We start from the raw sequence: 23,211 nt of genomic DNA, 5'->3' as shown, positions 1-23,211 counted from the left end.
GAACATGTCTACTCAGAACAAGTCCCATTGAGTTCAGTGGGCATGCTTCCAGGTAAGTGCACATAGGATTGCAGCCTAAGATAAGCGACTCTATCTCAGTCTCCATATGCAGTGTGGGAATATTCATGATCTACCTTACAGGTTTTTTCTAACGATTACAGCAAGTTAAATATATTTGAAATACTTTGAGCGGTGATAATGCAATATGTTTTGGCTTGAGGTAAGAGCCACAGTCTCTTGACATAAACCCATTTTTTAGTAATTAAAACTTATTCTTGTTGGCATTACCTAGCCAAAATGAAAATGTTGAAGAATGTTTCTTATTTCAGTATGTTTTGCAATTTTTGAGGAAAGTCTGCCAAGGATGCTTCCAGACTAGGCATTTATTGTGAAATTATCCAGCCTCATTCATGGAATTCTACAAGGGATCCAGACAACAACATCTTCCAGTCATGGCCCTCCTGTGTTTTTCCACTGCTTCTTCCATCTTCTTACTGTAGAAAATCTGTTATGGAAAAAGGATGGAATAGCTGCACAGTGCCTTTTGATAGTGCTAGGAGTCCTCCGTCTGAAGGCACACTGAGTCTGAGCTTAAACCCATGCCTTTCCAGTTACGAATACAGGATTTATTTATGCCAGTAGACTGCTCCTCCCCCACCCCCCAATACAACCTCATATGCAGCCCAACACAGGGGAATTGAAATTGCTAATGAAAAATAGAAGTCAATTCTTTTGAACCAAACAAGGGTGGCTGGAATTAGGCTGATGTGTAGAAAAACAGTCCACTGATGATCAAGCAGCTGCTCCAGTTAATAGAAGAGACCCTGACAATCTTCATATGTAATTATATCTATTGAACACTTGGGGATGAAATCTGATGAAAATAATTTTTCAAATTTCCATGATAGAATTTATTGGATTTGCATACATTTATCCATCAAACAAACAGCATTGGATTCGTTGTAACTCTTAAAGTGTTAATCGGCGATTGCATCTTTTTATTTCTCATGTTGACGTAAGAGTTGACATAAATTTACTTTTATGTACTTTATGCAACTTAATTTTGCTTTATGTTAGGGTGCTTCCATCTGGAGTGCTTCAGGCGCTATCAATCAAAACGCAACGTGCTGCTATTCCACCTTTCCCTCCTTACTGGGTTTTTCATGATAAGAAAAAGATGAAAGGAGTTGGGAAAAGACAGGGTAGTTTTATATGAAAGATTACAACATCTGGACTCCCTCTACAATTTTGTGAATGAGCAGGATGATTGTACAATAAAAGCCTTGTCTAGAAGCACCTTTAATCTTTTGATTCGAGCCTTAGTACTTTCAGTTAAGCAGTTTGTGTGTGTAGAGATAACACTTGTATGTTAATTTTAGTCGTACACAAGAAGGTGAATGGAAGAGGAGGATCTGGCTTCTTCCATTTTAGCAATGCTACCAACCAAAAGTACACAATGGATGCTCAGCTGAACTGAATGTAAGCAACTTTTCTACCTGCTAGAGGAACTAGTTACAAAGCTATTTTTCATATTTTATGAAATATGAAAAATAGGTCCCCCAAAATATGATCTGACCTAGGCCTGCTCTCAAAAGCAGCAAAGCCTGTAGCACAAGATTCATGTTCTGACTGGTGCTGTGCACTTCTGATCTGACTCATGGCTTCCTCCTTGCTTACGGCTCTAGCCAAACTTTGGGAGTGGCTGGAATGTAGTTGCACAGCATATTTGTAGCCTACTGGTGCTTTGGTTTCCCGTTAGTTTGCCTTGCTTGTCTTCAATATGTGTAGAAACCCTTGCAAACTCATTGCCATTCAGCTCACACACGTGGGTCCTGTTGGTGCAGCATTGGAAAGTTATTAAGCCACGGTCCTTGTCCTGTTCTCACTGCTTCAAGTAGAGTTTCCACAATGCTCAAACTCTTCTTTCTCCATGTAGCATTCTTTCCCTTAAAAATAAATATGGAGTTAGCTTAAGTTTTCAGAAATCAGGGGAATTAAAACAAAAACACGCAACAATCAAGATGCTGAGCAATGTGAAAAACTGTCCTAGCAGACTACCTAACTGCCACAAAGATATGATGGCTATTAGCTTTGTTGTTCAGTCGTTCAGTCGTGTCCGACTCTTCTTGACCTCATGGACCATAGCACGCCAGGCCTTCCTGTCCTGCGCTCTCTCCCGGAGTGTGCTCAAGTTCATATTCATTGCATCGGTGATGCTATCTAGCCATCTCATCCTCTGCCAGCTTAGGTGGCTTTAAAACTGGATTATAGAAATTCATGCAGGATAGATCTATCAACAGCTATTACAATGGCTGAATAGAGGGCTTCTTCACACAGACCTTTTATCCTGCTATTGAGATTGCTCACTCACGGAAGTTTGCAGGCCCTTTAGATGACATCATGAACCTCCAGGGCGTTTTCTGCACAAATGATCTTTATTCCATTTTTAAATAGATTGGAGATAATGAGCTATCAACTTACCCTGCTTGTGTTCTGCTTCAGTTCCCTCCACGAAAAGAAAAGCCGCAAGAAGAGCTAGACCAATGAAACATATGGATGACTCAGAGAAGGGGGAGAAGGAAGGGGAAAGGGGAGGGTGGGGAGGAAGCACGTGTTAAGGGGGTCCGTTATGATCCTGCATTTAAAATGGAAGCAGAAAGCCCCATTTTAAGTGCAGCATTTTATGCTGGTGTAGAGATACTCAGAATCTCTTTTTTTGAAGCTGTATGCCACTGAGAGCCAGTTGCTTCACTGCAAACAGCAGGGCAGTGCTGTTACCTTGATGTCTTATTTCTGGACTTCCAGGAGGCATCTGGTGGGCCATTGCGGGTAACGTGATGTTGAACTAGAAGGGCCTTTTGTTCGATCAAGCAAGGATCTTATGTACTCTCAGTACTCCTTTTTTCAGTCTGCTCAGCTTCTTACAGTCCCCCTGCCCCTGGACAAAAATCATTCTCATTCATGGATACAGGAAGAGACTATGCTTGCAGGGTTATATGCTGGTGTGGAATTGCATCTGAGTCATTTTCCCAAGGCTACACAAGGAGTCCTTGGCAGAGGTGGGATATAAATCCAGTTGCTCCAAGCCAGAGTCCAGTTTTTTTCCACTGGACCACACTAAATCTTGCTGAAAACATCATAGTGTCAGAGTCTCTTGTGCAATTATTCTAGAGAATAATTTTGACTTGATCCCCCATGATGTGATTACAAACATCACCAAAATGCTATGAAAACAGCAGCTACCTAGATCTAGACTGGGGGTGTCTCTACATGAGCGATTTATTGCACACTCGTAACTGGTCACTCACAGACGTTTGTGGATCCTTTACACAACATCATCAACCTCCAGGACATCTCCCACGCATTTCCCCCTTTATCCCACTTTCAAAAAGATTGGAGATAAGCTAGTAATAAAAGTTAATGGTGTCATATCAGCAGTGTGTAATGCCGGCGTAGCGCTATGAACTTGCCAAGGAAGGACTTTCCTCGATTCATACTACGTGTCTGCCATGTAAATGCTTAAGCAAAATGCCTCCCTGCATCAAAGGGAGACAGATCTGATCCCCCACCCCACCAAGCTCAGAATCAATGTCCTCTGGACACCCCATTAAGTTCAATGGAGCTTACTCCCAAGTAACTGTGCCAAGGGTTGCAGACTTAGAGCACAATCTTACATCTACTCAGAAGCAGTTTTCCTGGGGGCTGCGAGGAAACAGTACAGCACAAGTTAAGCAACAAAAACAAGCCTCCCCTTCCCTGCTCCTTTGCACACATGCCAGGGAGGAAGGGAGGTACTCCCTCAATTCAAACCACGTGTCTGCCATGTAAAGGAGCCCATCCTAATCCTGCAAAAAAACCCAAAAAGCAGAAACCCTTGGTAAGAATATTTTTTTTGCTTAATGTAGAGACACCCTAAATGTTTCTTGCTGAAAAGATGTAAGATCTAGGTACTAGTCCACTTCCTCGTTTGCTGCTCAAGGTATGCAGAAGTGGGAACTCCTGGCATCGCCCTTCTTACAAATCACACCCATGAGCTTTGCTCTTAATAGCCTTCCAGAAAAGGTGTAAACACAAGAATGAGAAAGGAAATTGCCTTAGGTATTCATTCCATGCCAGGAATAAATCACAGCTGCCTGGCTTCAACAGAGCATGTACTGAGGGTATATGTGTAATTAAAAACAACAACAACCTAGGTTAATCTTAGTTCAGCACGATCACTTTCTTTGGTGGTAGTGGAACCATTACATTCAAGTGGATGGGTAGGTGGATCAGGAGTCATCAGGCGAGGCCCAGCTCCGATAGTCAGAGGGCAGGACTAGAACCAACTGTTGGAAGTTGCAGGGAAGCAGATTTTGGCTAAACATTAAGAGAAACTTCCTAACAATGAGAGCTGTTCGGCAGTGGAGCAGAGGTGGTCGGTTCCCTTTAAGGAGAGGCTGGATGGCCATCTGTCAGGGATGCTGTGGGTGCATGCTGCATTGCAGAGCCTGCACTGACTGGGGGTTGGACTAGATGATCTCCATGATACCAACTCCACGATTCTATTATTTTAGGATGAATCAAATGGATTTCATCTTTCTGATCCGGATTCTCAAATTACAGATTAGGTGGCCACGTTTTGTGCAGGTACTAGTGCTTGCTGCAAACTTTTAGTAAAATAGTGCTATTCCACCAGGCTAATACTATGGGGTCATGTTAGGATTTATTTAGTTTCTATATAATCATATATGTTGTATGTATGTACATGTACATGGAAGGTGCTGGTCAATGACCATCATAAAATGTGTCTGTCTGTCTATCTTTCTAAGCACTAGGTGACCAGGAATGCAGGCAGCGAGGGAGTGGGCTAGTGAAAGAGGGATGGAGTGCTCTGTCTGCCCTCTGTAGTCAGCATAGAAACTAAGCAAGCTGCCAGAGGAGGGCTGCCTTTGATTGGTAGCTCTAGGAACCCTCTGTCTGAAAGCACCCCAAAAGGCCAGCAAGAGCAATCCTTCACTGCAAGGCATGGCCACATATTCACCCTTAACAGATTAACCCATGTAGCCCTGACTACAATAAGCCACAGCTACAGAACAGGTGGATTATAGGAAAACACCTGCACAGCAAATGGATTCAGACCAGGACATGTCCGAGTGGTGGCTTCCAGATGAGGGTTTTATTGCACCATCGCCCTGCCTCATTTTACTAGGGGTCCCAATGTTGTCATCTTCCATTCATAGCCCTCCTGTGTTTCCCTGCTGCTTCTTCCATCTCCTTTCTTACTGTAGAAAATCTGTTAAGGAAAAAAAGATGGGATAGCTGCATAACGCCTTATGACTGTTAGCACCAGGGCCCTTCCATCTGGACGCACCCTTCCTGAAGTAAATTTGTAGCTCCAGATCTGATAATTCACCAGTTTGTTTCTTGGATGGGCCTATGTCCCAGTCTGCCACCTAAGATCCTCTGAGGGTCATCTGCTGCAGCTGCCTAATGTGAGATTAGCAGCCACACACAAGAAGACCTTTTCCTTTACCCCCTGCCCCTCAGTTGAGGAATGACCTGTGGGTTGAAATGCGCCTACTGACCTCTTCAAGGGTTTTTAAGCGGGAATTAAAGACTAATATTCTGTCAGGCATTTCCTTTTTAGAAGTCTAACTCTCATTCCTCTTTGTTGATTGTCATATATTGTTTTTATGCTGTATTGTTTTTATTGTTGGGTTTCTTGTTAAATTGTTTTTAACTTTGTACACCTAGACTATTTTGTATATAGGATGGTTATAAATCAAGTTATTATTATTGTTATTAATAATAATAACAACAATAATAAGTCCTATTGTGGATAGCGCACTAACTAAAAACATTTAAGAAAGGACAAAATGGGCTGAGAAAGAATCAGGACAGAATAATACTGTTTTTAAAAGTGTGTATTGAGTGGTGGTGGGCTGTAATTGGCTTTCAAGTCACTCAGAAAAGGAAGCAAACAGAATCTTGGAATAAAACATGAGCCAAGTCACACATCTTCCGCCTATTCTGTCAGCGATTAAAGAGAGAGAAAACTCAGATTGCAGACGGTGGGAAATGTTGTTTATGATACTCAGGCAGAAATCATGAAGCTTCCAAACAAATGTATTTGGGTTTTTTTATGAGTGTGGTGAATATACTGCCGTTAGTACACTGCTCACTTGGCATGGGGGTGGGAATTTATATAGGGAATGGGGGGGGTCAGTTGAGAAGAGAGATGGGACTCCAAGGGACACTGAGCAGTGTTTACTTGAAGAGGGGGAAATAGCTGCTGCTTCCTCAGCTAGTTGGGGGTGCAGAGTGTTTGGTGCTTGCCCACTTCCTACAAACTTGCTATTATTGGATACTGTGTGACTTGTGGGTGGGGTCCGGGCAGCCAAACCTGCTTGGTGAGTCCCCAGGCCTGACTCACTGAAGAGACAGGTGGAGCCCTGCCGGGGAGCAGCCGTCGCAGCTGGTCAGTGCTGCACTGAGCCAAGTTCTGGCAGCACCATGGCCCTGAGCGTGAGCGTCAAGAGGGTCACCCAGCTGCCGGGGACCGGGGAGAGGCAGGTGCAAGTCAGCTTCCGAGGTGCGGAGTATGGGGAAGTGGGGAAAAGGATCCTGAGGGGGATGGGGAGGACTGTGTTTACTAAGATGATGCTTGGAAGGTGATGCTTGAAAAGCATGTGTGCAGCAGGAGGCCAAAATGCAGCACTCTGATGGACGATCTCTTTAACAGTTAATAGCATGGACTATGTGCGCCCAGGGCTACCAGTGATCTCCATTTCCCTTTTCAGTTACTGTACCTGAAAAGCCAAATCTGTTGTTGTATTGACTGCTTTCCTACTCATTCTGTCCTGGAATCTTGAGGAGACCTCTGAAGCTGAGGGCTGCTTCATACATGATCCATCTTTGATAGAAATAGCACTTCCTTTCAGGAGACCGCATGCATCAGTGTGTGCATCATCCCACGCAACAAACATACTCTATATTTACGTCTGCTTCCCTGTGTGTGCTTGCTGTGAGAACTGCCCATCCATCAGAGCTTTCCAAAACGCATACATGCAGTGTATGTTTGTCATACATGATGGTATGCAAACAGATATAATTTCCCCCACATGGATGTGAGTAGCTAAATAGGGAATTTGTTATGTGTGAAGCAGCCTTCCTTAAAGAAGAGAAATCTTTGTCCTTTGTCCTCACCCCTCAGAATGGAAGCATCTTTTACATCTCCTTGGGAATGACTAGCTCTGCTTTTTCATTCCAAATATAGCTACTCAATATTACCAACAAGATATAGAGGCAGAACCCAGAGCGTGGGGGTGGTTCTAGATAGGGAGCTCTGAGTGTTACCAGTTAAAAGGCATTTTGCACCTATTCTGGCTTTTACACTTTAGCAGAGCTTTTCTGGTACGAAAAAAGATGGAAGTGGTGTGAAAACACAGCAGGGTTACAAACCGAAGACAATGACGTCTGGACCAACCCACCACTCTGTAAAATTGTGTGTTTAAGGCAGGGTGATTGTACAATAAAAGCCTCACCTGGAAGCACCCTGGGATATGGATTAAGGTTGCAATCCTATACTCACTTATTTGGGAGTAAGTGCAGTTGAAGTTAGGCAGGTTTACCTCTGAGTACACACATATAGGATTGGAGTGTGAATCACCTGAATGGGCAGCACAGTGCCGACTCCAGGATTTTGAGGGCCTTTGGGCAAGATAGTTTCAATGAACTCCTTCCCTCGACGAGTCTACCTTCTCACCATCATTGTCACCAGCTGCTATTATTCTTCCTCCTCTTTCTCCTACTACTTGCTCACTTGACAGACAGGGAGCCAGTGAGCAAGTAGGCAGTGGTATCTACTACTCCTTTTTACCACCGCCAGAGCGAAGCAGTGAAGAGGAAGAGCAACTCCAAGGGACTCTTGTCAGCGGGCCTCTGCTGGGGTGTGGGCCCTCAGCAGATGCCCAACCATGCCTACCCTGGACGCCAGGAGCATTTGGCACTGGAAAGAGAGCAGGCTATAAAAGGCTATAGAAACCAATACCACAGTTCTAAAATTAAGTGTAAGTTCATTTAACCGATATCAGTGAGATGTAGGGATTCTTAACACACCCTACTTTTCCTACAAGATTACTTCTGTAAGGAAGACATATGAGGTAACTTTCACTTCCCACTAAGTTTGCTTAGGCTTCCAGGATGCCTCAGAACACTTAGTTCAGGTTGTGGCCCATGCTTCCAATGGTCTGAATTATCCACCTCAGAAACATTCAACTTCTCTGTTCAAGGAAAAATGTATCGTGTAGGCTTTTCGTCAGCCAGTCATTTCCTCTTCGGTCTTTATTCAAGTCCAGCTTCTCTCCAGTAGTTGTTGACTCAGTAGCTGATAACAGTCTGGTATCCATTTCGTGCATTCCGCTGCAATTAAATATTTGCTACTTAAGAGATGTATTCCCATCGCCTTGTTAGAAAGAGATGGGGAATTATCACGTTACATCTTAATTACAGTTATCATCTCCATGGTAGGCCTTGTTCCCCTTCTAGGGCCAGTGAAGTCTCTCTCAGAACCCAAGAATGTGAATGATGTTTTGTCTAAAACCATAGTAAGATCATATATCTCACCTATCAACCTGTCTCTCCTCTCCTGATACTCCCAGAAATTCCTGATACTTCCAGAAAGCCTGTCTCTTTGTCTGGTTTGTCCATATTTTGAACAGTTGTGACATACAACAGCTTCTAACACTAAGCAGACACTTCCTTGCCACAGTGTTTGCGCTCAGGGATAATTCCCCCTATGCTACAGGGAAGTTATTTGTGTACAAGAATCCAGTACTGTAGTGAATTAGAAGCTCAAACCATCAAATGCAGCCTAGAGTTTTGCTTTCACTTCTGGGAAAAGCTCCTTAAGGACCTTTTATTAGCTGTTCCTTTTTCTTAGAAGTATTAGACCATGACTAGAAAAATAAACTAAAATATTTTGTCATCTGTAATGAGGATGCCAACAGGGCAGTGTGGTGTAGTAGCTGGAGTGACCAACTTAGGCCAGGGAGACCCAGCCACAACACTTACAGTCATCACCTTTCAGACCAATGCTCCTTCACAACATTGGGGTGAGGATAAAAATCAAGAGGGCATGTACCCTGCCCTGGTGGAAGAACCCAATTATTGACAGTAGTAGTAGCAGCATTTAATCATAACAACAACAATGGGAGGACTGTGTCTGAGGAACCACCAGTGAGTGTCCCTTCAGACAACTAATTACCAAGGCACTCTTTAGATAGCAACTGGCTTGAGAAGTGTGCAACTTTGATAGTCCAATACATTTTTGGAACGCATTGCCTTAAAAAAAAAAAAAAAGGCACAAATGGCTTTATCAAAACGGTCAGTCTTATGAGTTCTCCTGAACAACAGCATGGGTGTGGAGGTTCCTTTATCAAGGCCTATATGGTGGCTTTACAAGGTTACTCAGGTGCAAGGCAGTGCATCATCAGGAAAGTATTCCAATACATCGTGTCTGTCAGGAGCGCCCTAGCTGCCTCTTGCAGTCCCCACCAGTAGCCAACTCAGGACACAGACAACGAGGATTCTTTCCGAGACTTTATTCCTTTATTACTTTATGGCTCTTCCAGATACTAATCACTAGCGACAAAGGAAGGAACAGCACTGGGGAAAGATAGCAGAGTAGCCTAAGCTCCAGGTAAGGCAGTTGGTCCCCGTTTGAAGGAGAACCACGGGAAGACCCTGAACTTATGGGCTAGGGAGAGATCCTCCCTCTTTCCCTTGGGTCCTCGGGATGTGACCGTTGTTTGCGCGCCAAACGAGCGCTTCGGCTCCTTTCCGTGCCCTCCATCTGTTGTTGCTCCCTGCATCTGCGCTGAGCATCCAGCAAGCCCCCCTCCAGCATTCTCTCACTGCCAGGGTCACTATCTATCCCAGGAATGCTGGCAGGAGGAATCTCTGCCAGCTGCTGTGCTTGTGAGAGATGAGCGAGCTCCTCTCCCACGGATTGCTGTTGCTCCTCAGAATCAGAACTGCTCTGGGGCTCTATGGGCTCAGTTTCCACCCTGACAGTGTCTTCCCTAGCAAAATTCTTTGGATCTCTACTTTCCATCCACATGTTATTAGTACCATGTTGGAGGACAGCTGAGCCAAGCAACATCTTAAAAACATGGAGTCACAGTTTCAGTGAAGTTAAGATCAGTCACAGTCTCACATTACTCAGTCTTTAATTCAGGGGTGGACAACTTCCAGGAGTTGGGGGGGCACATGGGAGTCGCACCCCTCCCATGTCAGTGGATGTGGCTGCCACCAAAATCACAGCAATCCTGTGGGGAAATGAGGTTGCTGGAGAGTGCACTCCTTGTTTCCCAGCAGAACTGGGTTTCTAGCAGCCTGCCGAACAGCTGTTTGGCAGGCTGTCGGGAGCCCCATTCTGCAGAGAAACAAGTGCGCAAAGGAGCCATTCCAGTGCACCCTGTGTCTCTGCAAAATCAGTGTTCTTGCAGTGTGCATGCCTTGTTTCTGAGAAGAATTGCACTCCCAACAACCTGCCAAACCGCTGTTGGCGAACTGTTGTGAACCTGATTCTGTTGGGAAACAAGGCTCACGCATTTTGTGTGCCTTGTTTCCTAGCAGAATTGCTGCAATTTGGGTGGCAATAGCAGTGCTGAAGGGGACTAGGCGGCCACTCAGACGGCTGTGGTAGGCTGCCTGTTGCCCATCCCTGCTTTAACTGGGTAAGACATAACTGGATGTTTTAGGAATTCCTCCTAATGTTTCATTATTGACACATTCTTTCCCGAAGTCCTATTTGGAGCTAGATTTTTTTTCTACACTAAGATTTGCTTTTTGTGTACTGCATTCTTGGAGGATGTGTGTGCCCTGACAGAAGATGCGCGCGCGTGGGCGCGCACACACACACTGTCTAGAATGACAATCTCTGTATTTTGTTCCAAGGTTTTACTCAGAAGACAAAGAAGATACACTGTGACCAGGAAGCAGTCTTTGGAGAGGTGAGGAAGCATCATCACACTGTGCTCAAGGAGTGAGATTTCTGTGATGGCTCACCAGCATAAGTTCCTGAGTGTTTGGGGACAAGCATCCTCTCTTCATACTTTATGTTCATCCCACAACAAAACAGTATACCCAGGATTCATTCTGCTCTACAACTTATTTTTGGTTAAATCATGTAGCGGTACAGTTTCCCCAATATATTAAATACAACTTATGTTCCTTATGTTGGTAAAGACTAAGAGAATATTATTACCAATTATCTTTCACTGTTGTTCACTGTGTGAACACTAGAATGTTGTGTAGCTAAAAAGATGTGAAAACAACAAAAAGTCTTGTAGCACCTTCAGGACTAAAAGGAATGCCAAAAGAGAAACCAGTTCTCAAAGGTGCCAACAAGGAAAATGTATTGCAGCCCCACAAGTGACATCCTCTATCAGGGGTAATCTACTGGCTTCACTGGTCCAAATACATTGGGTTGCAATAGATTTGGCACCTTTAAGAACTGGTTTCTCTTTGGCTTTAATTTCCTTTTGGAAATTGGACTTCCCTTCTGGTTTTTATTTACCTTGAGACTGGGGTAGGAAAGCTGGTGCCTTCCAGATGTTTTGGACTACAACTTCCATTAGCTCCAGCCCACCTGGGCAAGGGTCAAGGATTGTGGGAGTTGTAGTCCAAAATATCTGGAGGGTACCAGGTTGCCTACCCCCTGCCTTGACTAACAGAGGTATTATGGCATAAGCTTTCCCCCACAGTTTTGTACCATCTAACAGTATATGACATGAAGAATTGTGGAATGGGTTAGGCATTCATTCTCCTGTTCACTTCCACTTTTTAGCTCTTTCGCTGGCCGCATTATGGAAAGCTCATTATGGAAGAGATGTTGATAGTTAAAGTTTACAACTGCAGTAAGGTATTCAGTAACAGGTAGGTTCATATTTCTTTCAAGGGGTTGATGTACGGCACTAGCCAGGCATTGGCTTAGTGAGACAGTGCCTGGTTGATATCATCACCAATGTACAACACTGAAATCAACACATAGCTGCATTGGGAAGGTCATTGCTGTACTTAGCCTCAGGCAAATTGCATTCTTTATGACGTGATGGCCTTGTGGTGGACCCTCGGCACATTGCGACTGAGTGGAATTAAATACACACCCTTACCTTGAGCACCTGCAGAACTATATGTTGGTAGTTTGAATGCCAGAGTATTGCAAGCTGTATAAACCAGAGCTGAATTGCAAGCTGTCTAAACCAGGCTATCAATGGCTACTGATACCGATGGCTATGTGCTACCTCCAGTACCAGAGGCAGTAAGCTTATGTACACCAGTTGCTGGGGAACATGGGCAGGAGGGTGCTCTTGCACTCATGTCCTGCTTGTGGGTTCCTGGTCAACAGCTGGCTGGCCACTGTGTGAACAGAATGCTGGACTAGATGGACCCTTGGTCTGATCCAGCATGGCTCTTATTAATCTGGATTAAGGGACATGAAGATCCTAAACTGATCTCATGAGTCTCTCATTGATAACCACCCTCTTCATTGCTTACACTGCCAGATGTCAACACAGAGATCATGCTTGCATTTTTTGTGAAGAGGCATAAGTCACCCAGGTTGCAGGAGGGGCAAGGGCAGGTATGTAAATGCCCACTCTGCTGGTGAGAAACATCACCACCAAACAAGAGTGGACCACCAATTGCAAGGCAACCAAGTTTTGTAGGAGAAATAGATCCCATTAAAGTTGTATGCACTACTCTTCTGTTTGTGTATACCAGCCTTCCCCATCCTGATGCCAGACATTTTGGACTTCAATTCCCATCAGCCCCAGGCAGCATAGCAAGTGCTTAGGACTGCTGGGAGTTGTAGTCCAAAAATCTAGAGGGCTCCAGACTGGGGAAGGCTGGTATATACCATCCACCAGTGTATGGCAAAAAGGATGCATTCCTAGGGGACCCATTGTATGCAGAAAAGGAGGAGAAGGACTCAGACGTTAACTCTAATCGCTTTCCCTCCATGCTGAGGCCCAAAGGGTCTCAGCAAAACTCAGACTCAGTCATTTTTAGAACTTTCAAACCAGCATGAGAATCATGGGAAGAGGTGGGCAAAAGGAGTGGAGGACCGGTGGGGCAGGAGCAGCAGGCTCAGTTGCTTTGGACCTGTTAGATGATCTGTTGGCTGATATCAGGAAACCCTAACAGTTCCATGTGCATCCACAGAGTGTTGTGGCACCTTAAAGACTAATACATGTGTGCCTATGCACAAAGAAAGACAGGCTTTCTTGGCCTTTGAAATGTGCAGAATTTCCAGCTCAGACTTACATATTTGTATTCGTGTGTCATCCCTCTTGAATCTCTGAGTATATTCTAGTACCCTATTCCAACATTGCTTATTGTTTTCTTGTAGATTACTTGGTACCTTAATTATCAGCCTTCAGCACTTGGTAACATCTGGACGACTAAATATCAGAGAGGCTCTTGTTGACAAAAACCACAGCATCACTGGAGTAAGTAATTTGGCCATCATCGTAATGCTGGCTTACTTGAAAAGCACCAGTGAGACAGCACTTGAGACCACAGGTAGGCCCTTCGAGGCAATAAGAACCCTGATAAAGCTGGTTCTCTTGTGTATTTAATGTGTTTTTAAGTTTCTTCTCTCCTGGATAGAAATCCAATATAAGCTATGGGAGATCCTTCCTACAGAGCTAAGATCCTCCATTAAGAGCATGCTTAGATTCTGGTTTTCAATAATCACAAGTCCATTATCACATTTATTACTTCTTTTAATCTCACCCTTCCTCCAAAGGCCTCAGAACAACTTACATGGCTCCCTCACCTCATTTTAAATTCACAGCATTCCTGTGAGTTGGGTGAGGCTGAAAAGATTAAGTATTAATTATGGTAAATCCTGGAAGGCCTCAATGTTTTTCTAGCCTTCACCTAGCTGCCCAGCGTATGTTTTCATAGGATGATGGACACCAACAGGAGAACGTGTGATAATTTGAGATTGTACCACTTCAGGCTGTGGATGGGGAATGACATCACTGAACACCCCCCCGCCCAACACTGAACCCAATATTAAAAACTCCCTACACATAGAAAACGAAATGTCCAGATCCAGAAGAAAGATTCTAGCCCAGCCTTTCCTCCGACATCCTAGTTTTCAAAGTACAAGCTTTTTCCCCCATAGGTGAGCATGCATCTGAAGGCAAAAATTGTATAGTTCAGGAGACATACCATGTAATGAGCTACTTGAGTCAACTCTCCCTGTTATATCTCAGCCAATTTAGAATGGTTCCTGAACTCCTCAAGATGGAGCGAGCCAGCATAGAGCTCAGGCAGTGTACTCCTAAAGAGCCTCCATTAATTTTACTCACTATTGTTTTCTCTCTCTTCACTTTCTTCTGCAAGTGCTAATTATCTTCTCTATTGTTTCTGTGTCAAATGGATGGATGGATGCATATATTTTAATAACTGTATACCCCACCTGTCAGGGCATAAAACCCTCCCAAGGTGGTTTATCCATAACAGCTGTGGCCTACCTAAGGTTTGCCTTTCCTATATAGATATATATTGAACTAGATCTGCGATACCAGCCTCCTGATGGCACTGCAGGAACATGGGTTGAGGAAGACTTTGTCTATCAGATGAAAGACAGGTACTGAGAATTATGCTGGGAGAAAATTAATGTTTGCTACAAGCAGTGATGCAGCTAAGTAATTTTAGATCCTGAACTTAGGGCGCAATGCTATGCATGTTTAGACAGGAAAAAGTCCTACAACTCCCAGCATTCCCCAGCCAGCCATGGCTGGCTGGGGAATGCTGAGAGTTGTAGGGCTTTTTCTTATCTAAACATGCATAGCATTGCGCCCTGAATAGTCTTACCAAGAGGGGGGCGGGGCGGGGAGGCCCTTTAGATGGCCTTTACTTCAGTTGTGAAGCACACAACTAACTTCTCTTCCCCCCACCTGAGACGACAACAACAACTCTGACCATGTGCAGATTTGCATTTTAAACTCACCTAAATCAGAGCACCATTATCACTACAGGAATAAAAAGGAGTTTACTTCTGCACTGGCTGCTCTCTGAGTGGTCATCTGAGGAGCTCCTGGGCTGCAGGACCCTGGAATTTGGCCCCAAGATCCAAGATCCATAGCTGCACCACTGGGTACAAGACTTTTTGTTGTTTTTGCTGTCGAAAATGTCTACCGCTCTGTCAGAAATCTCACACAATTTCAGCTTTCCCAAAGCTATGTCTGCAGGGTGTTATTTTCACAGCAGTAAATTTTAAGGCATTTTTTTCTCCTGCTTAAAGCAGTGAAAAGTGAACTGTTTTCAAATTCGCTTAAAAGAACTGGACTGGGAACTTGGATTTTGATGTATGCTGAATAATTTGAGCCTATATTGAAATGGTACTCAAAGGGTGTTGAATGAAGCCTTCTGGAACTGTTGCTCTTGGTACAGAGAAGTGAAAACCTCTCATATGGAAGCAGAAACATGAGATTAGCAAGGATAAGATTTCAGCACATGCAAGTGCAAACTAGGATGACTAATAGCCCTGGACAATATGGTATTGCGGTGTGAATGAGGGTAGTCATGGTTAAGGATAATATTAATAAGATTGCTTTGGAAGCCATAGCAACCTCTCTGAACCTGCTAACGTAAGGAGTTCTGATGACTGGGTGATGCCAGTGGTACAAAATTAAGAGAGACTGTGCAATCTCTGCTATGAAGATAGATAGGCGTTCGCCAATCTGGGTTGCTTCCCATTAGCTCTTTTTGCGGGGATTGATATAATTCACTCAGATAGTGCTTCTTCCAGCCAAGTCTTTTATTGTGCACTCACCCTGCCTCATTCACATAATTTTACTGGTGGTCCAAATGACAGCATCTTCAATTTGTAGCCCTAACGTTTTCCCACACAGCTTCTTCCATCTTTCTTCTTTCCAGAAAACAAATCAGTTAAGGGAGAAAAGACTGAACGGCTGCACAATGCCTTTTCTATAGCAGTGCCAGGGTCCTTCTGTCTGGAAGGAAGCTTCCAGCTGAGTGCAGAAAGGCACCACTGGAGCAGGGCTAAAGGGCCCTGGAAGAAGAAGGACCCAAGAAAGGTCAAAAGTGACATCAACAGCAAATTGGGCAGAGAGCTACTTTCCACAACCAGCATGTGTTTGCTTTGCATTATTTATGTTTTATTTCTGTTTACTACAGTTCAGAAGTTATCATCCGCAACCCTGGATTTGAGGAGCTGGAGTAAGTGGCCTGTTCTATTTTCATCTTACAGTCTGGTGCTAGAAGTTGTTGCTCTAGGAAATAAGGGTGTAGGATCAAATTCAAATGCTTCCATGTTGGTGCAATATCACAAGCTGTGGCATTGCACTTGCATGATGAGTCAGCTTGGGATGTTATACCAGCATAGCAGTAGGGTTCAACACTGCAGTGTTGGTAATGACATATTTACCAGGGCTTCCATAGAGGAAAGCAGTGGTAGTGCTGTTTCTTTGCTTTGGATGTCATGTTCCATTGTTTCAATGATGGGTTGCTTTAAATTGCTTGTGTTTTGTATGCTGTTTATAACTGGTTTGAATTTCTTTTCTTTTCTTATTTTTCTAGGATGCACAATAAGGCTGTAGTCTTGTACACGCTTGCCCGGGAGTAAGCACCATTGAGCTCAGTGTTGCTTACTTCTGAGCAGACGTGTATAGGATTGCACTATCAAGGTACTGTCTAGCTAGAGTTAAGCACTTCGCACTGGTTTTAGTGGGAGAGAGAAGTACATACTTAAACCTCTTGCACTAAAATCAGTGATTCGCACTGCAATCCTATGCATGTCTACTTAGAAATAAGTCCCATTGAGTTCAATGAGACTTACTACTGGGTAAGTGTTCATAGCAGGGTGGCAACCCCAGGGGGTCTGCAGACCACTTTCCTACCACCAGATTCACCCGTGGGTCGCACTCTGGCCGCCACCCCACTGCTGAAATTTGGTGGCATGGCGGCAGCAGCAGCAACCCCCCCCCCCCCGCCTGTTTGCTATCAAAATTTGGCAGGAAACCACTATGGGTCCTTCAAGAGGACAAATTTAGCATGAAATCAAGCTAACTCTGTCCTCTTAATGGATCTGTAGCAGTTTGCTCCAAATTTAGGCAGGACACTGGCTATTTTTTGGCTGCCTCAGAGTGCAGCAGGGGCAGTTTCTGCAGCACAGTGGCGAGGGGTGCAGAAGAGGACAGGGGGACACATTTTGCCCACCCCTGGTGTACAGTATTGCAGACTAAAATGATTAACTGTGGTTGCATTGTGGTGATGATGATAATAAAATATTTTAGCAATAAAAAAGGAAAGAAAGGAGAACCATATGCAGTGCTGATCATGTTAAATTATATATATCTGCCGCTCTTCAAATACGGGGAAGGCAAGATTTTAAAAGCTTCAGAGGATATAATAGGGCTATGATGCAGTGTCACACACCTTGTGTACCTCCAAGTTCCCTTCGTGTGTCATGGGTGTCGCAGGGCTGCTGATGCGAAGCGAGCTGCCGATCTGGATAGGAGGGCTGCAGTGCTTGGCAGGAAGCTTGTGAAAGGCTTGGAGACTGATGAGGAGGAGGACGATTATTATGACGTGTCTGACATGGAGTTCTCTGGCATTGTCTTCAGCCCTGTGAAGAGGTAGCTTTCTGAATTCCCTTTCATACACACAAGTGCCCTTCTTCATAGCCATAGCTAGCTTAGCACTTCAGTGAGCAGCACTTTGATGTCTCGTCGTAAAAGGAGCGCAGTGTAAAACAAAGCGTACCTTTCAGAGCGGTGTGTGTATGTGCGGTGTGGGTGGAGGATAGGTCACCTGTGTCGCTGCGGCACGTCATGCCAAAGAGGCATTCTGAGAACCTTTCATGGTGTGCCAACAAGAATAGCACCGCTGGATGTTTTGTTTGGGTTTTATAAGCTTCCTAATAAAAGCCATCAAACCACTTTCAAGCCACCACTTTGGATGGTTTTAAAAGGGGATTGGACAAATTCATGGAGGATAAAGCTATCAGTGGCTACTAGTTCTGATGGCTATATGCTGCCTCCAGTCTCAGAGGCAGAATGCCTGTGTACACCAGTTGCTGGGGAACTTGGGCGGGAGGGTACTGCTGCACTCGTGTCCTGCTTGTGGGTTTCCCGTGGGCAGCTGGTTGGTCACTGTGTGAACAGAATGCTGGAGTAGATGGACCCTTGGTGTGATCCAGCAGGGCTCTTCTTATGTTCTGTTTTTTTCAGTGCTGTGGTCAGTCTAATGTCTTTCTGCTTGCCAGTAGCAATAAATTAGCATAATCTAAGATCCTTGTCACAAATAACAGTGTGTGTGTGTGTGTGTGTGTGTGTGTGTCTGCGTGTCTGTGTCTGTGTGTATGTATGGATATATTATTTGGCTCTTCCTCCGAAGAGCTTAGGCCCCTGGTATACATCATCCCCACACATTTATCCTGACAACAACTCTATTAGGCAAGTTGACTGGAAACATGGGGCATCTCTACACCAGCCTAAAATCCTGCATTTAAAATGGGGCTTTCTGCTTCCATTTTAAATGCAGGATCACAACTGTCTCCCTTTACACACACTTCCTTTCCCACCTCCCCTTTCCCCCTCCTTCTCCCTATATCTGAGTTTTCCATTATCTTTCATTGATCTCGCCCCTCTTCTTGCTGCTTTAACTCTTTTGACTGAGGAAACTGAAGTGGAACACAACAGGATAATTTGATAGCTCATTATCTGCGATCCATTTAAAAATGGAACAAAGGGAAGTTAGTGCAGGAGATGCCCTGGAGGATCACGGCATCATGTAAAGAGCTTGCAAACTTCCGTGAAGAATCTCAATCGCAGGATAAAAGATCCGTGTGAAGGAGCCCATGGTTACCCAGTGAGCTTTCTGTGTGAGGAAGGATTTGAACTAGATTTTCATTATCAAAATCCAACACTCTGACCCAGGGGTACAAAACCTCAATCCCAGGGGCCAAATCCAGGCCTCCTGGGGTTCCAATCTGGCTCTCAGGGGTTCCCCAGAGGGCCACTCCCACTTCCCCTGGCTCCACTCCCTTTCCCCCGAACACTGATTGTTTGGTGGTTTCCCGGCTTTTCTGCAGCGTTTCCTCATTGTAAAAGACTGAAATGCCTCTCTTTAGATACTGGCAGTAAGAGATTTAAGCTCAAATTTGCTCACAGTTTGGGGGATTTGGACCCACCCCTTTTGCTTTCAGCCTCACCTGGAATGCGGCCCCCAAACGTTTCTCCAAAATTAAATTCTGTCCTTGGGCTGAAAGAGGGTTTGCACTCCAGCTCTGTATCACACGAGTTCTTTGGCTCATCCCACAATTTGAATTAAAAACCAATACTGGCCTTATTCAATGTATTGTTTTTAAATGTAATTTAAAATATGTATGCCCCTCTTCTTTTTGAAGCAAAAGCATTTGATTATATTTTAAATTAAACGTTCATTTTCCTCCATTATCCTTCTCATTTAAGTGGTATTAACAAAGGATACATTCCAGACAAAAGTGTTCTTAGCATCACTTGTGAAATCATCCTGTTATTTACACTTACCTCCCATTGTCACACACCGCAGCTCCAGGGGTTTGGTCTTGAAACTGATCAGGAAGAGAATAAACGGGGAGGTATTTGGATGTCTCCATTCTCAGTTTTTGTGAGAATATATACCTATTAGTATTCATCCTTGAAGATACACTTTTACATATAGAGAGAGGGAGGTTGCATTCCAAAAATAAAATAATAATTTAAAGAAAATGACACTGCTACGTTATTTAAATTTGTGCCTTTTTCCCTTGACAGTCGTTCTAGAGTCTTCTCCAAATGGGACTTGTATGCTGCTCCTAGACCACAAAACGTCCAGGTGATTATTTGCCAGTTATACTGTAAACCATTTAGAGGAACGTCCAGCTTACCATATGTAGTCAATATCCTTCAGTGCTCAGAGAGCCTAGTCCAGGAATCTTAAGATTAAAACAAAATTCCTGTATTCCTAACATGCCATTTAGAGGAACGTTCAACTTACCATATGTAGTCGATATCTTTCAGTGCTCAGAGAGCCTAGTCCAGGAATCTTAAGATTAAAAGAACATTTCTGTAGCCCTAACATGCCATTAACTTGTGAAAAAGAAGCCTGCGATAGCTGGAGATTTGGTACCAAAGCTACTGAAGCAAGCAATGCAGCTATTTTCTCATGTCTCTTATTTAATTCCCTCTTCCATCATGATAAATGAGAGCCAGTGTAGTGTAGCGGTGAGAGTGACGGACTGGGAGCCGGGAGATCCGGGTTCTAGTCCCCACTTGGCCATGGAAGCTCACTGGGTGACTTTGGGCCAGTCACAGACTCTCAGCCCAACCTACCTCACAGGGTTGTTGTTGTGAGGATACAACGGTGAGGAGGAGGATAATGTAAGCCGCCTTGAGTTCCTTGCAAGAGGGAGAAAGGCGGGGTATAAATGCAATAAATAAATAAATAAATAAAATAACACTTTCAGATTGGTCCTTGGAAATGTATTGTCTCTACAGATTGGCATCAACATAATTGAAGCCCAGAAGTTGGTTGGGGTGAACATTGACCCTTATGTGGTCGTGAAAATTGGAGATGAGAAGAGACGCACAGCAACACAGAAGTCAACCAACTGTCCTTTTTACAATGAGGTATGCAATGTACAAACAAAGCTACCCAACTCCATCATTCAGAGCTTCTAGTTTTGTACATGACTGCCATTATGTAGCTGACGACAGGCTGCTAACTTCTCTGAATCTCATAGGATTCACACATCATAAAATGTGTTGAATTAACTTGCAAACCATACATAAATCAACTGCTTACTAAGGCTATTGTTCTGTGTACATCTTCTGAGAAGATGCTATGTGCCACAGTTTACCAGCACATGTAGGCTGCGAGCATATGAAGCAATTGTCCTGTGTTCATGATCATCGGATGCGATATCAACATGTGGGTTGACCTTTCATTCCTATAGGGAAGTGTCTTCCAAGATAGAAATGTTGCAACATGTGGGGAACTCCTACACTTACACAGATCTTCAGGGAAAGCATCTTATATGTCATGGTGAACATGATATTACTCTGGGAACCCACTGCTTAGAATTCTTCCTTTTCTCTTCCAGTATTTTACATTTGAATTCCATGAGCCAAGAGATGTTTTATTCCACAGACTTATAGAGATTTCTGTAAGTATATTAGCCTCTATAGCTCACCCTTGTGACGAGAGGGCCAAAATAAGCCGATCACACAGCAACATGAAAACGTACCCTTCTTTTGTAAAACTTGTCTTAATTTCATATACTATGATTTAACTTCATCATTTTTGCCACTTCCCATATCCGTTTGAACTACTCATCCATTTTTGTGACAGTGATCAGATTCTGCTCACCTTTTGACAGCCACGTCATTCAATACTGAGAAGGTGGTTTATATTACTTCACAGGTCTTCCATTCAAAGAAGATCCCATTCCTAGGTACACTCATTGGGATATTCAAGATTGATCTAGAGACTGTTTACAGCCAGCCAGGTACAGTATTTGGAAGCTGTGGTTGCTAAGCGCTGCCTCTTGATTCCCTTTCTTACCACTTTGGCCCAATCTACATGGGAAATTTACTCCAGTTCTACAGTGCCTCACAGACTATCATGGCAGATGATGTAACTCCCACTCCACATCAACCATATGTTTTTCTGCCCAGCAAGCTGGTTCTTTGCAAAGTCGTTTCGTGCTGGATTTTTCACAGCAGCTTCAGTGCGGTTTGGGAGCTTGTGTGACTTCAGTTGACTTTGGTGCGGGCTATCGGGAGTAGGACTGATAGGCAGAAGGGAAAGTTGCATCATAAAGGGTGGACATGAGGAGAGTTGTTGGCTAAACATGTCTACTCAGAAGTAGCTCATTCTCTTCCATTGCACTTCACTGCAAGTGGAGAGAGGGATGGGGAGCAAGCCTGCTGTTTTAAATCTCTGCTCTTACGGAAGAGCAAAGGTACGCAAAACTGTCACATATTTTAAAGATGACCACCCCTAAATGACCCTTGTTCCTGCCAAGAAAGGGTGGACACAAGGAGAGGTGTTGGCTAAACATGTCTACTCAGAAGTAACTCATTGCTGTCCATTGCACTTCACTGAGCATGGCAGCGAGGACAGGGGCAGGGAGCAAGCCTCTGCTCACTCGCTGCCCCATAGCTACGCAGCTGATGACGTTCAGTTCTACTCATGGGACTGTGCCCGCCCAACCCCCAACTAATGTGGTTTCAGGTGCCGTTTGCCCCGTGAAAGCAGTGTATACACTGCTTTACTGGCTACATTTGCCGTGGGAGGAGCGAACCCAATTTCATGAAAATCCAGGTTTAAATGGAATTGCCTCAAAAAGCGTCTCCGTGTAGATGGGGCCTTAGCATTGTTTGCTTTGGGTCTGTAACCTGGGCTCCGCTTGCATATGAGTTGGGCCTGACGTCACTTAACTGCTTTCATACTTTTTCTTTCATGACCACGGCCAAGTAACAAATCAGAAAATTTAAAAATAAGTTTTCTCCAGATCCAGGGATCTCAATCCCTTCAAAAAGCCCCTTTGTCAAGAATTTGAACTGGAATAAATTTAGTCCCATCTGGCCAATTTCCTCAGGGGCAATTTGAGTCCTATTCTCAGGGATGGCCCAAAAATACTTTGTTGCTTAAGGTGAAACCCTGGCAAGTCAAGGTGCATAATACCAAATGTTGGTCAAAGTCATTTTGGTACCTGAGGCAGAGAATCCCACAAGTACTTCCGCCCCTCCCTGGAAGTAAAAATACAGTAGGAATACATTGAATAACTAATAATTTGCTGCCCTTTCATGACACCCTAAATTAGCTGTCTGAGGCAGCTGTCTCATTCCACTTAATGGTTGGGCTGGCCAACTGAAATGTCTGGGCTGAAATTCCTACCATGCCATGGAAATACTTCAGTAAATGTTCATACTCACTGTGACCATAACCTGTCCTACTGTCAATCTGCAGAGTTCTGTTGGTTTCAGGGGAGCAATGCTGATTTATGCTTGCTAAATATTTGCCATTCTATTGCGTGACAATAATGCAACTCTATTGGCAATTCTCCCACTCATTTTAAGGACAGTGGTGTCCTCTAGGGCTTTTCAGTTTCTAGGGCAGTGATTTTTGTCATGTGAATTAAACCCATGGAAATTGTGAATTCTC

At 44.1% G+C, this 23,211-nt stretch overlaps 1 protein-coding gene across 1 annotated transcript in view; it reads left to right on the top strand.

The window, feature by feature from the left end:
* Positions 1-6,411: 6,411 nt before the first annotated feature.
* The window catches only part of LOC146348668 (fer-1-like protein 4), an 85,715-nt gene continuing 68,915 nt past the window's right edge, over positions 6,412-23,211 (top strand). The window contains exons 1-11 of the mRNA XM_084853710.1: positions 6,412-6,571; positions 10,939-10,994; positions 11,831-11,919; positions 13,394-13,493; positions 14,553-14,644; positions 16,198-16,239; positions 17,502-17,657; positions 19,818-19,878; positions 20,541-20,672; positions 21,146-21,208; positions 21,466-21,550. Of these exons, the coding sequence (XP_084709836.1) occupies positions 6,493-6,571; positions 10,939-10,994; positions 11,831-11,919; positions 13,394-13,493; positions 14,553-14,644; positions 16,198-16,239; positions 17,502-17,657; positions 19,818-19,878; positions 20,541-20,672; positions 21,146-21,208; positions 21,466-21,550 (955 nt within the window). The 5' untranslated portion in view covers positions 6,412-6,492. The remainder of the gene's footprint in view (positions 6,572-10,938; positions 10,995-11,830; positions 11,920-13,393; positions 13,494-14,552; positions 14,645-16,197; positions 16,240-17,501; positions 17,658-19,817; positions 19,879-20,540; positions 20,673-21,145; positions 21,209-21,465; positions 21,551-23,211) is intronic.

This window comes from Heloderma suspectum, chromosome 4 (assembly GCF_057233095.1).
Source record: "Heloderma suspectum isolate Gila_16-S chromosome 4, 16-S_ref, whole genome shotgun sequence".
NCBI lineage: Eukaryota > Metazoa > Chordata > Lepidosauria > Squamata > Helodermatidae > Heloderma > Heloderma suspectum.
The sequence above is the reverse complement of the archived record's forward strand: the minus strand, read 5'-3'. Positions and strand labels throughout refer to the sequence as shown.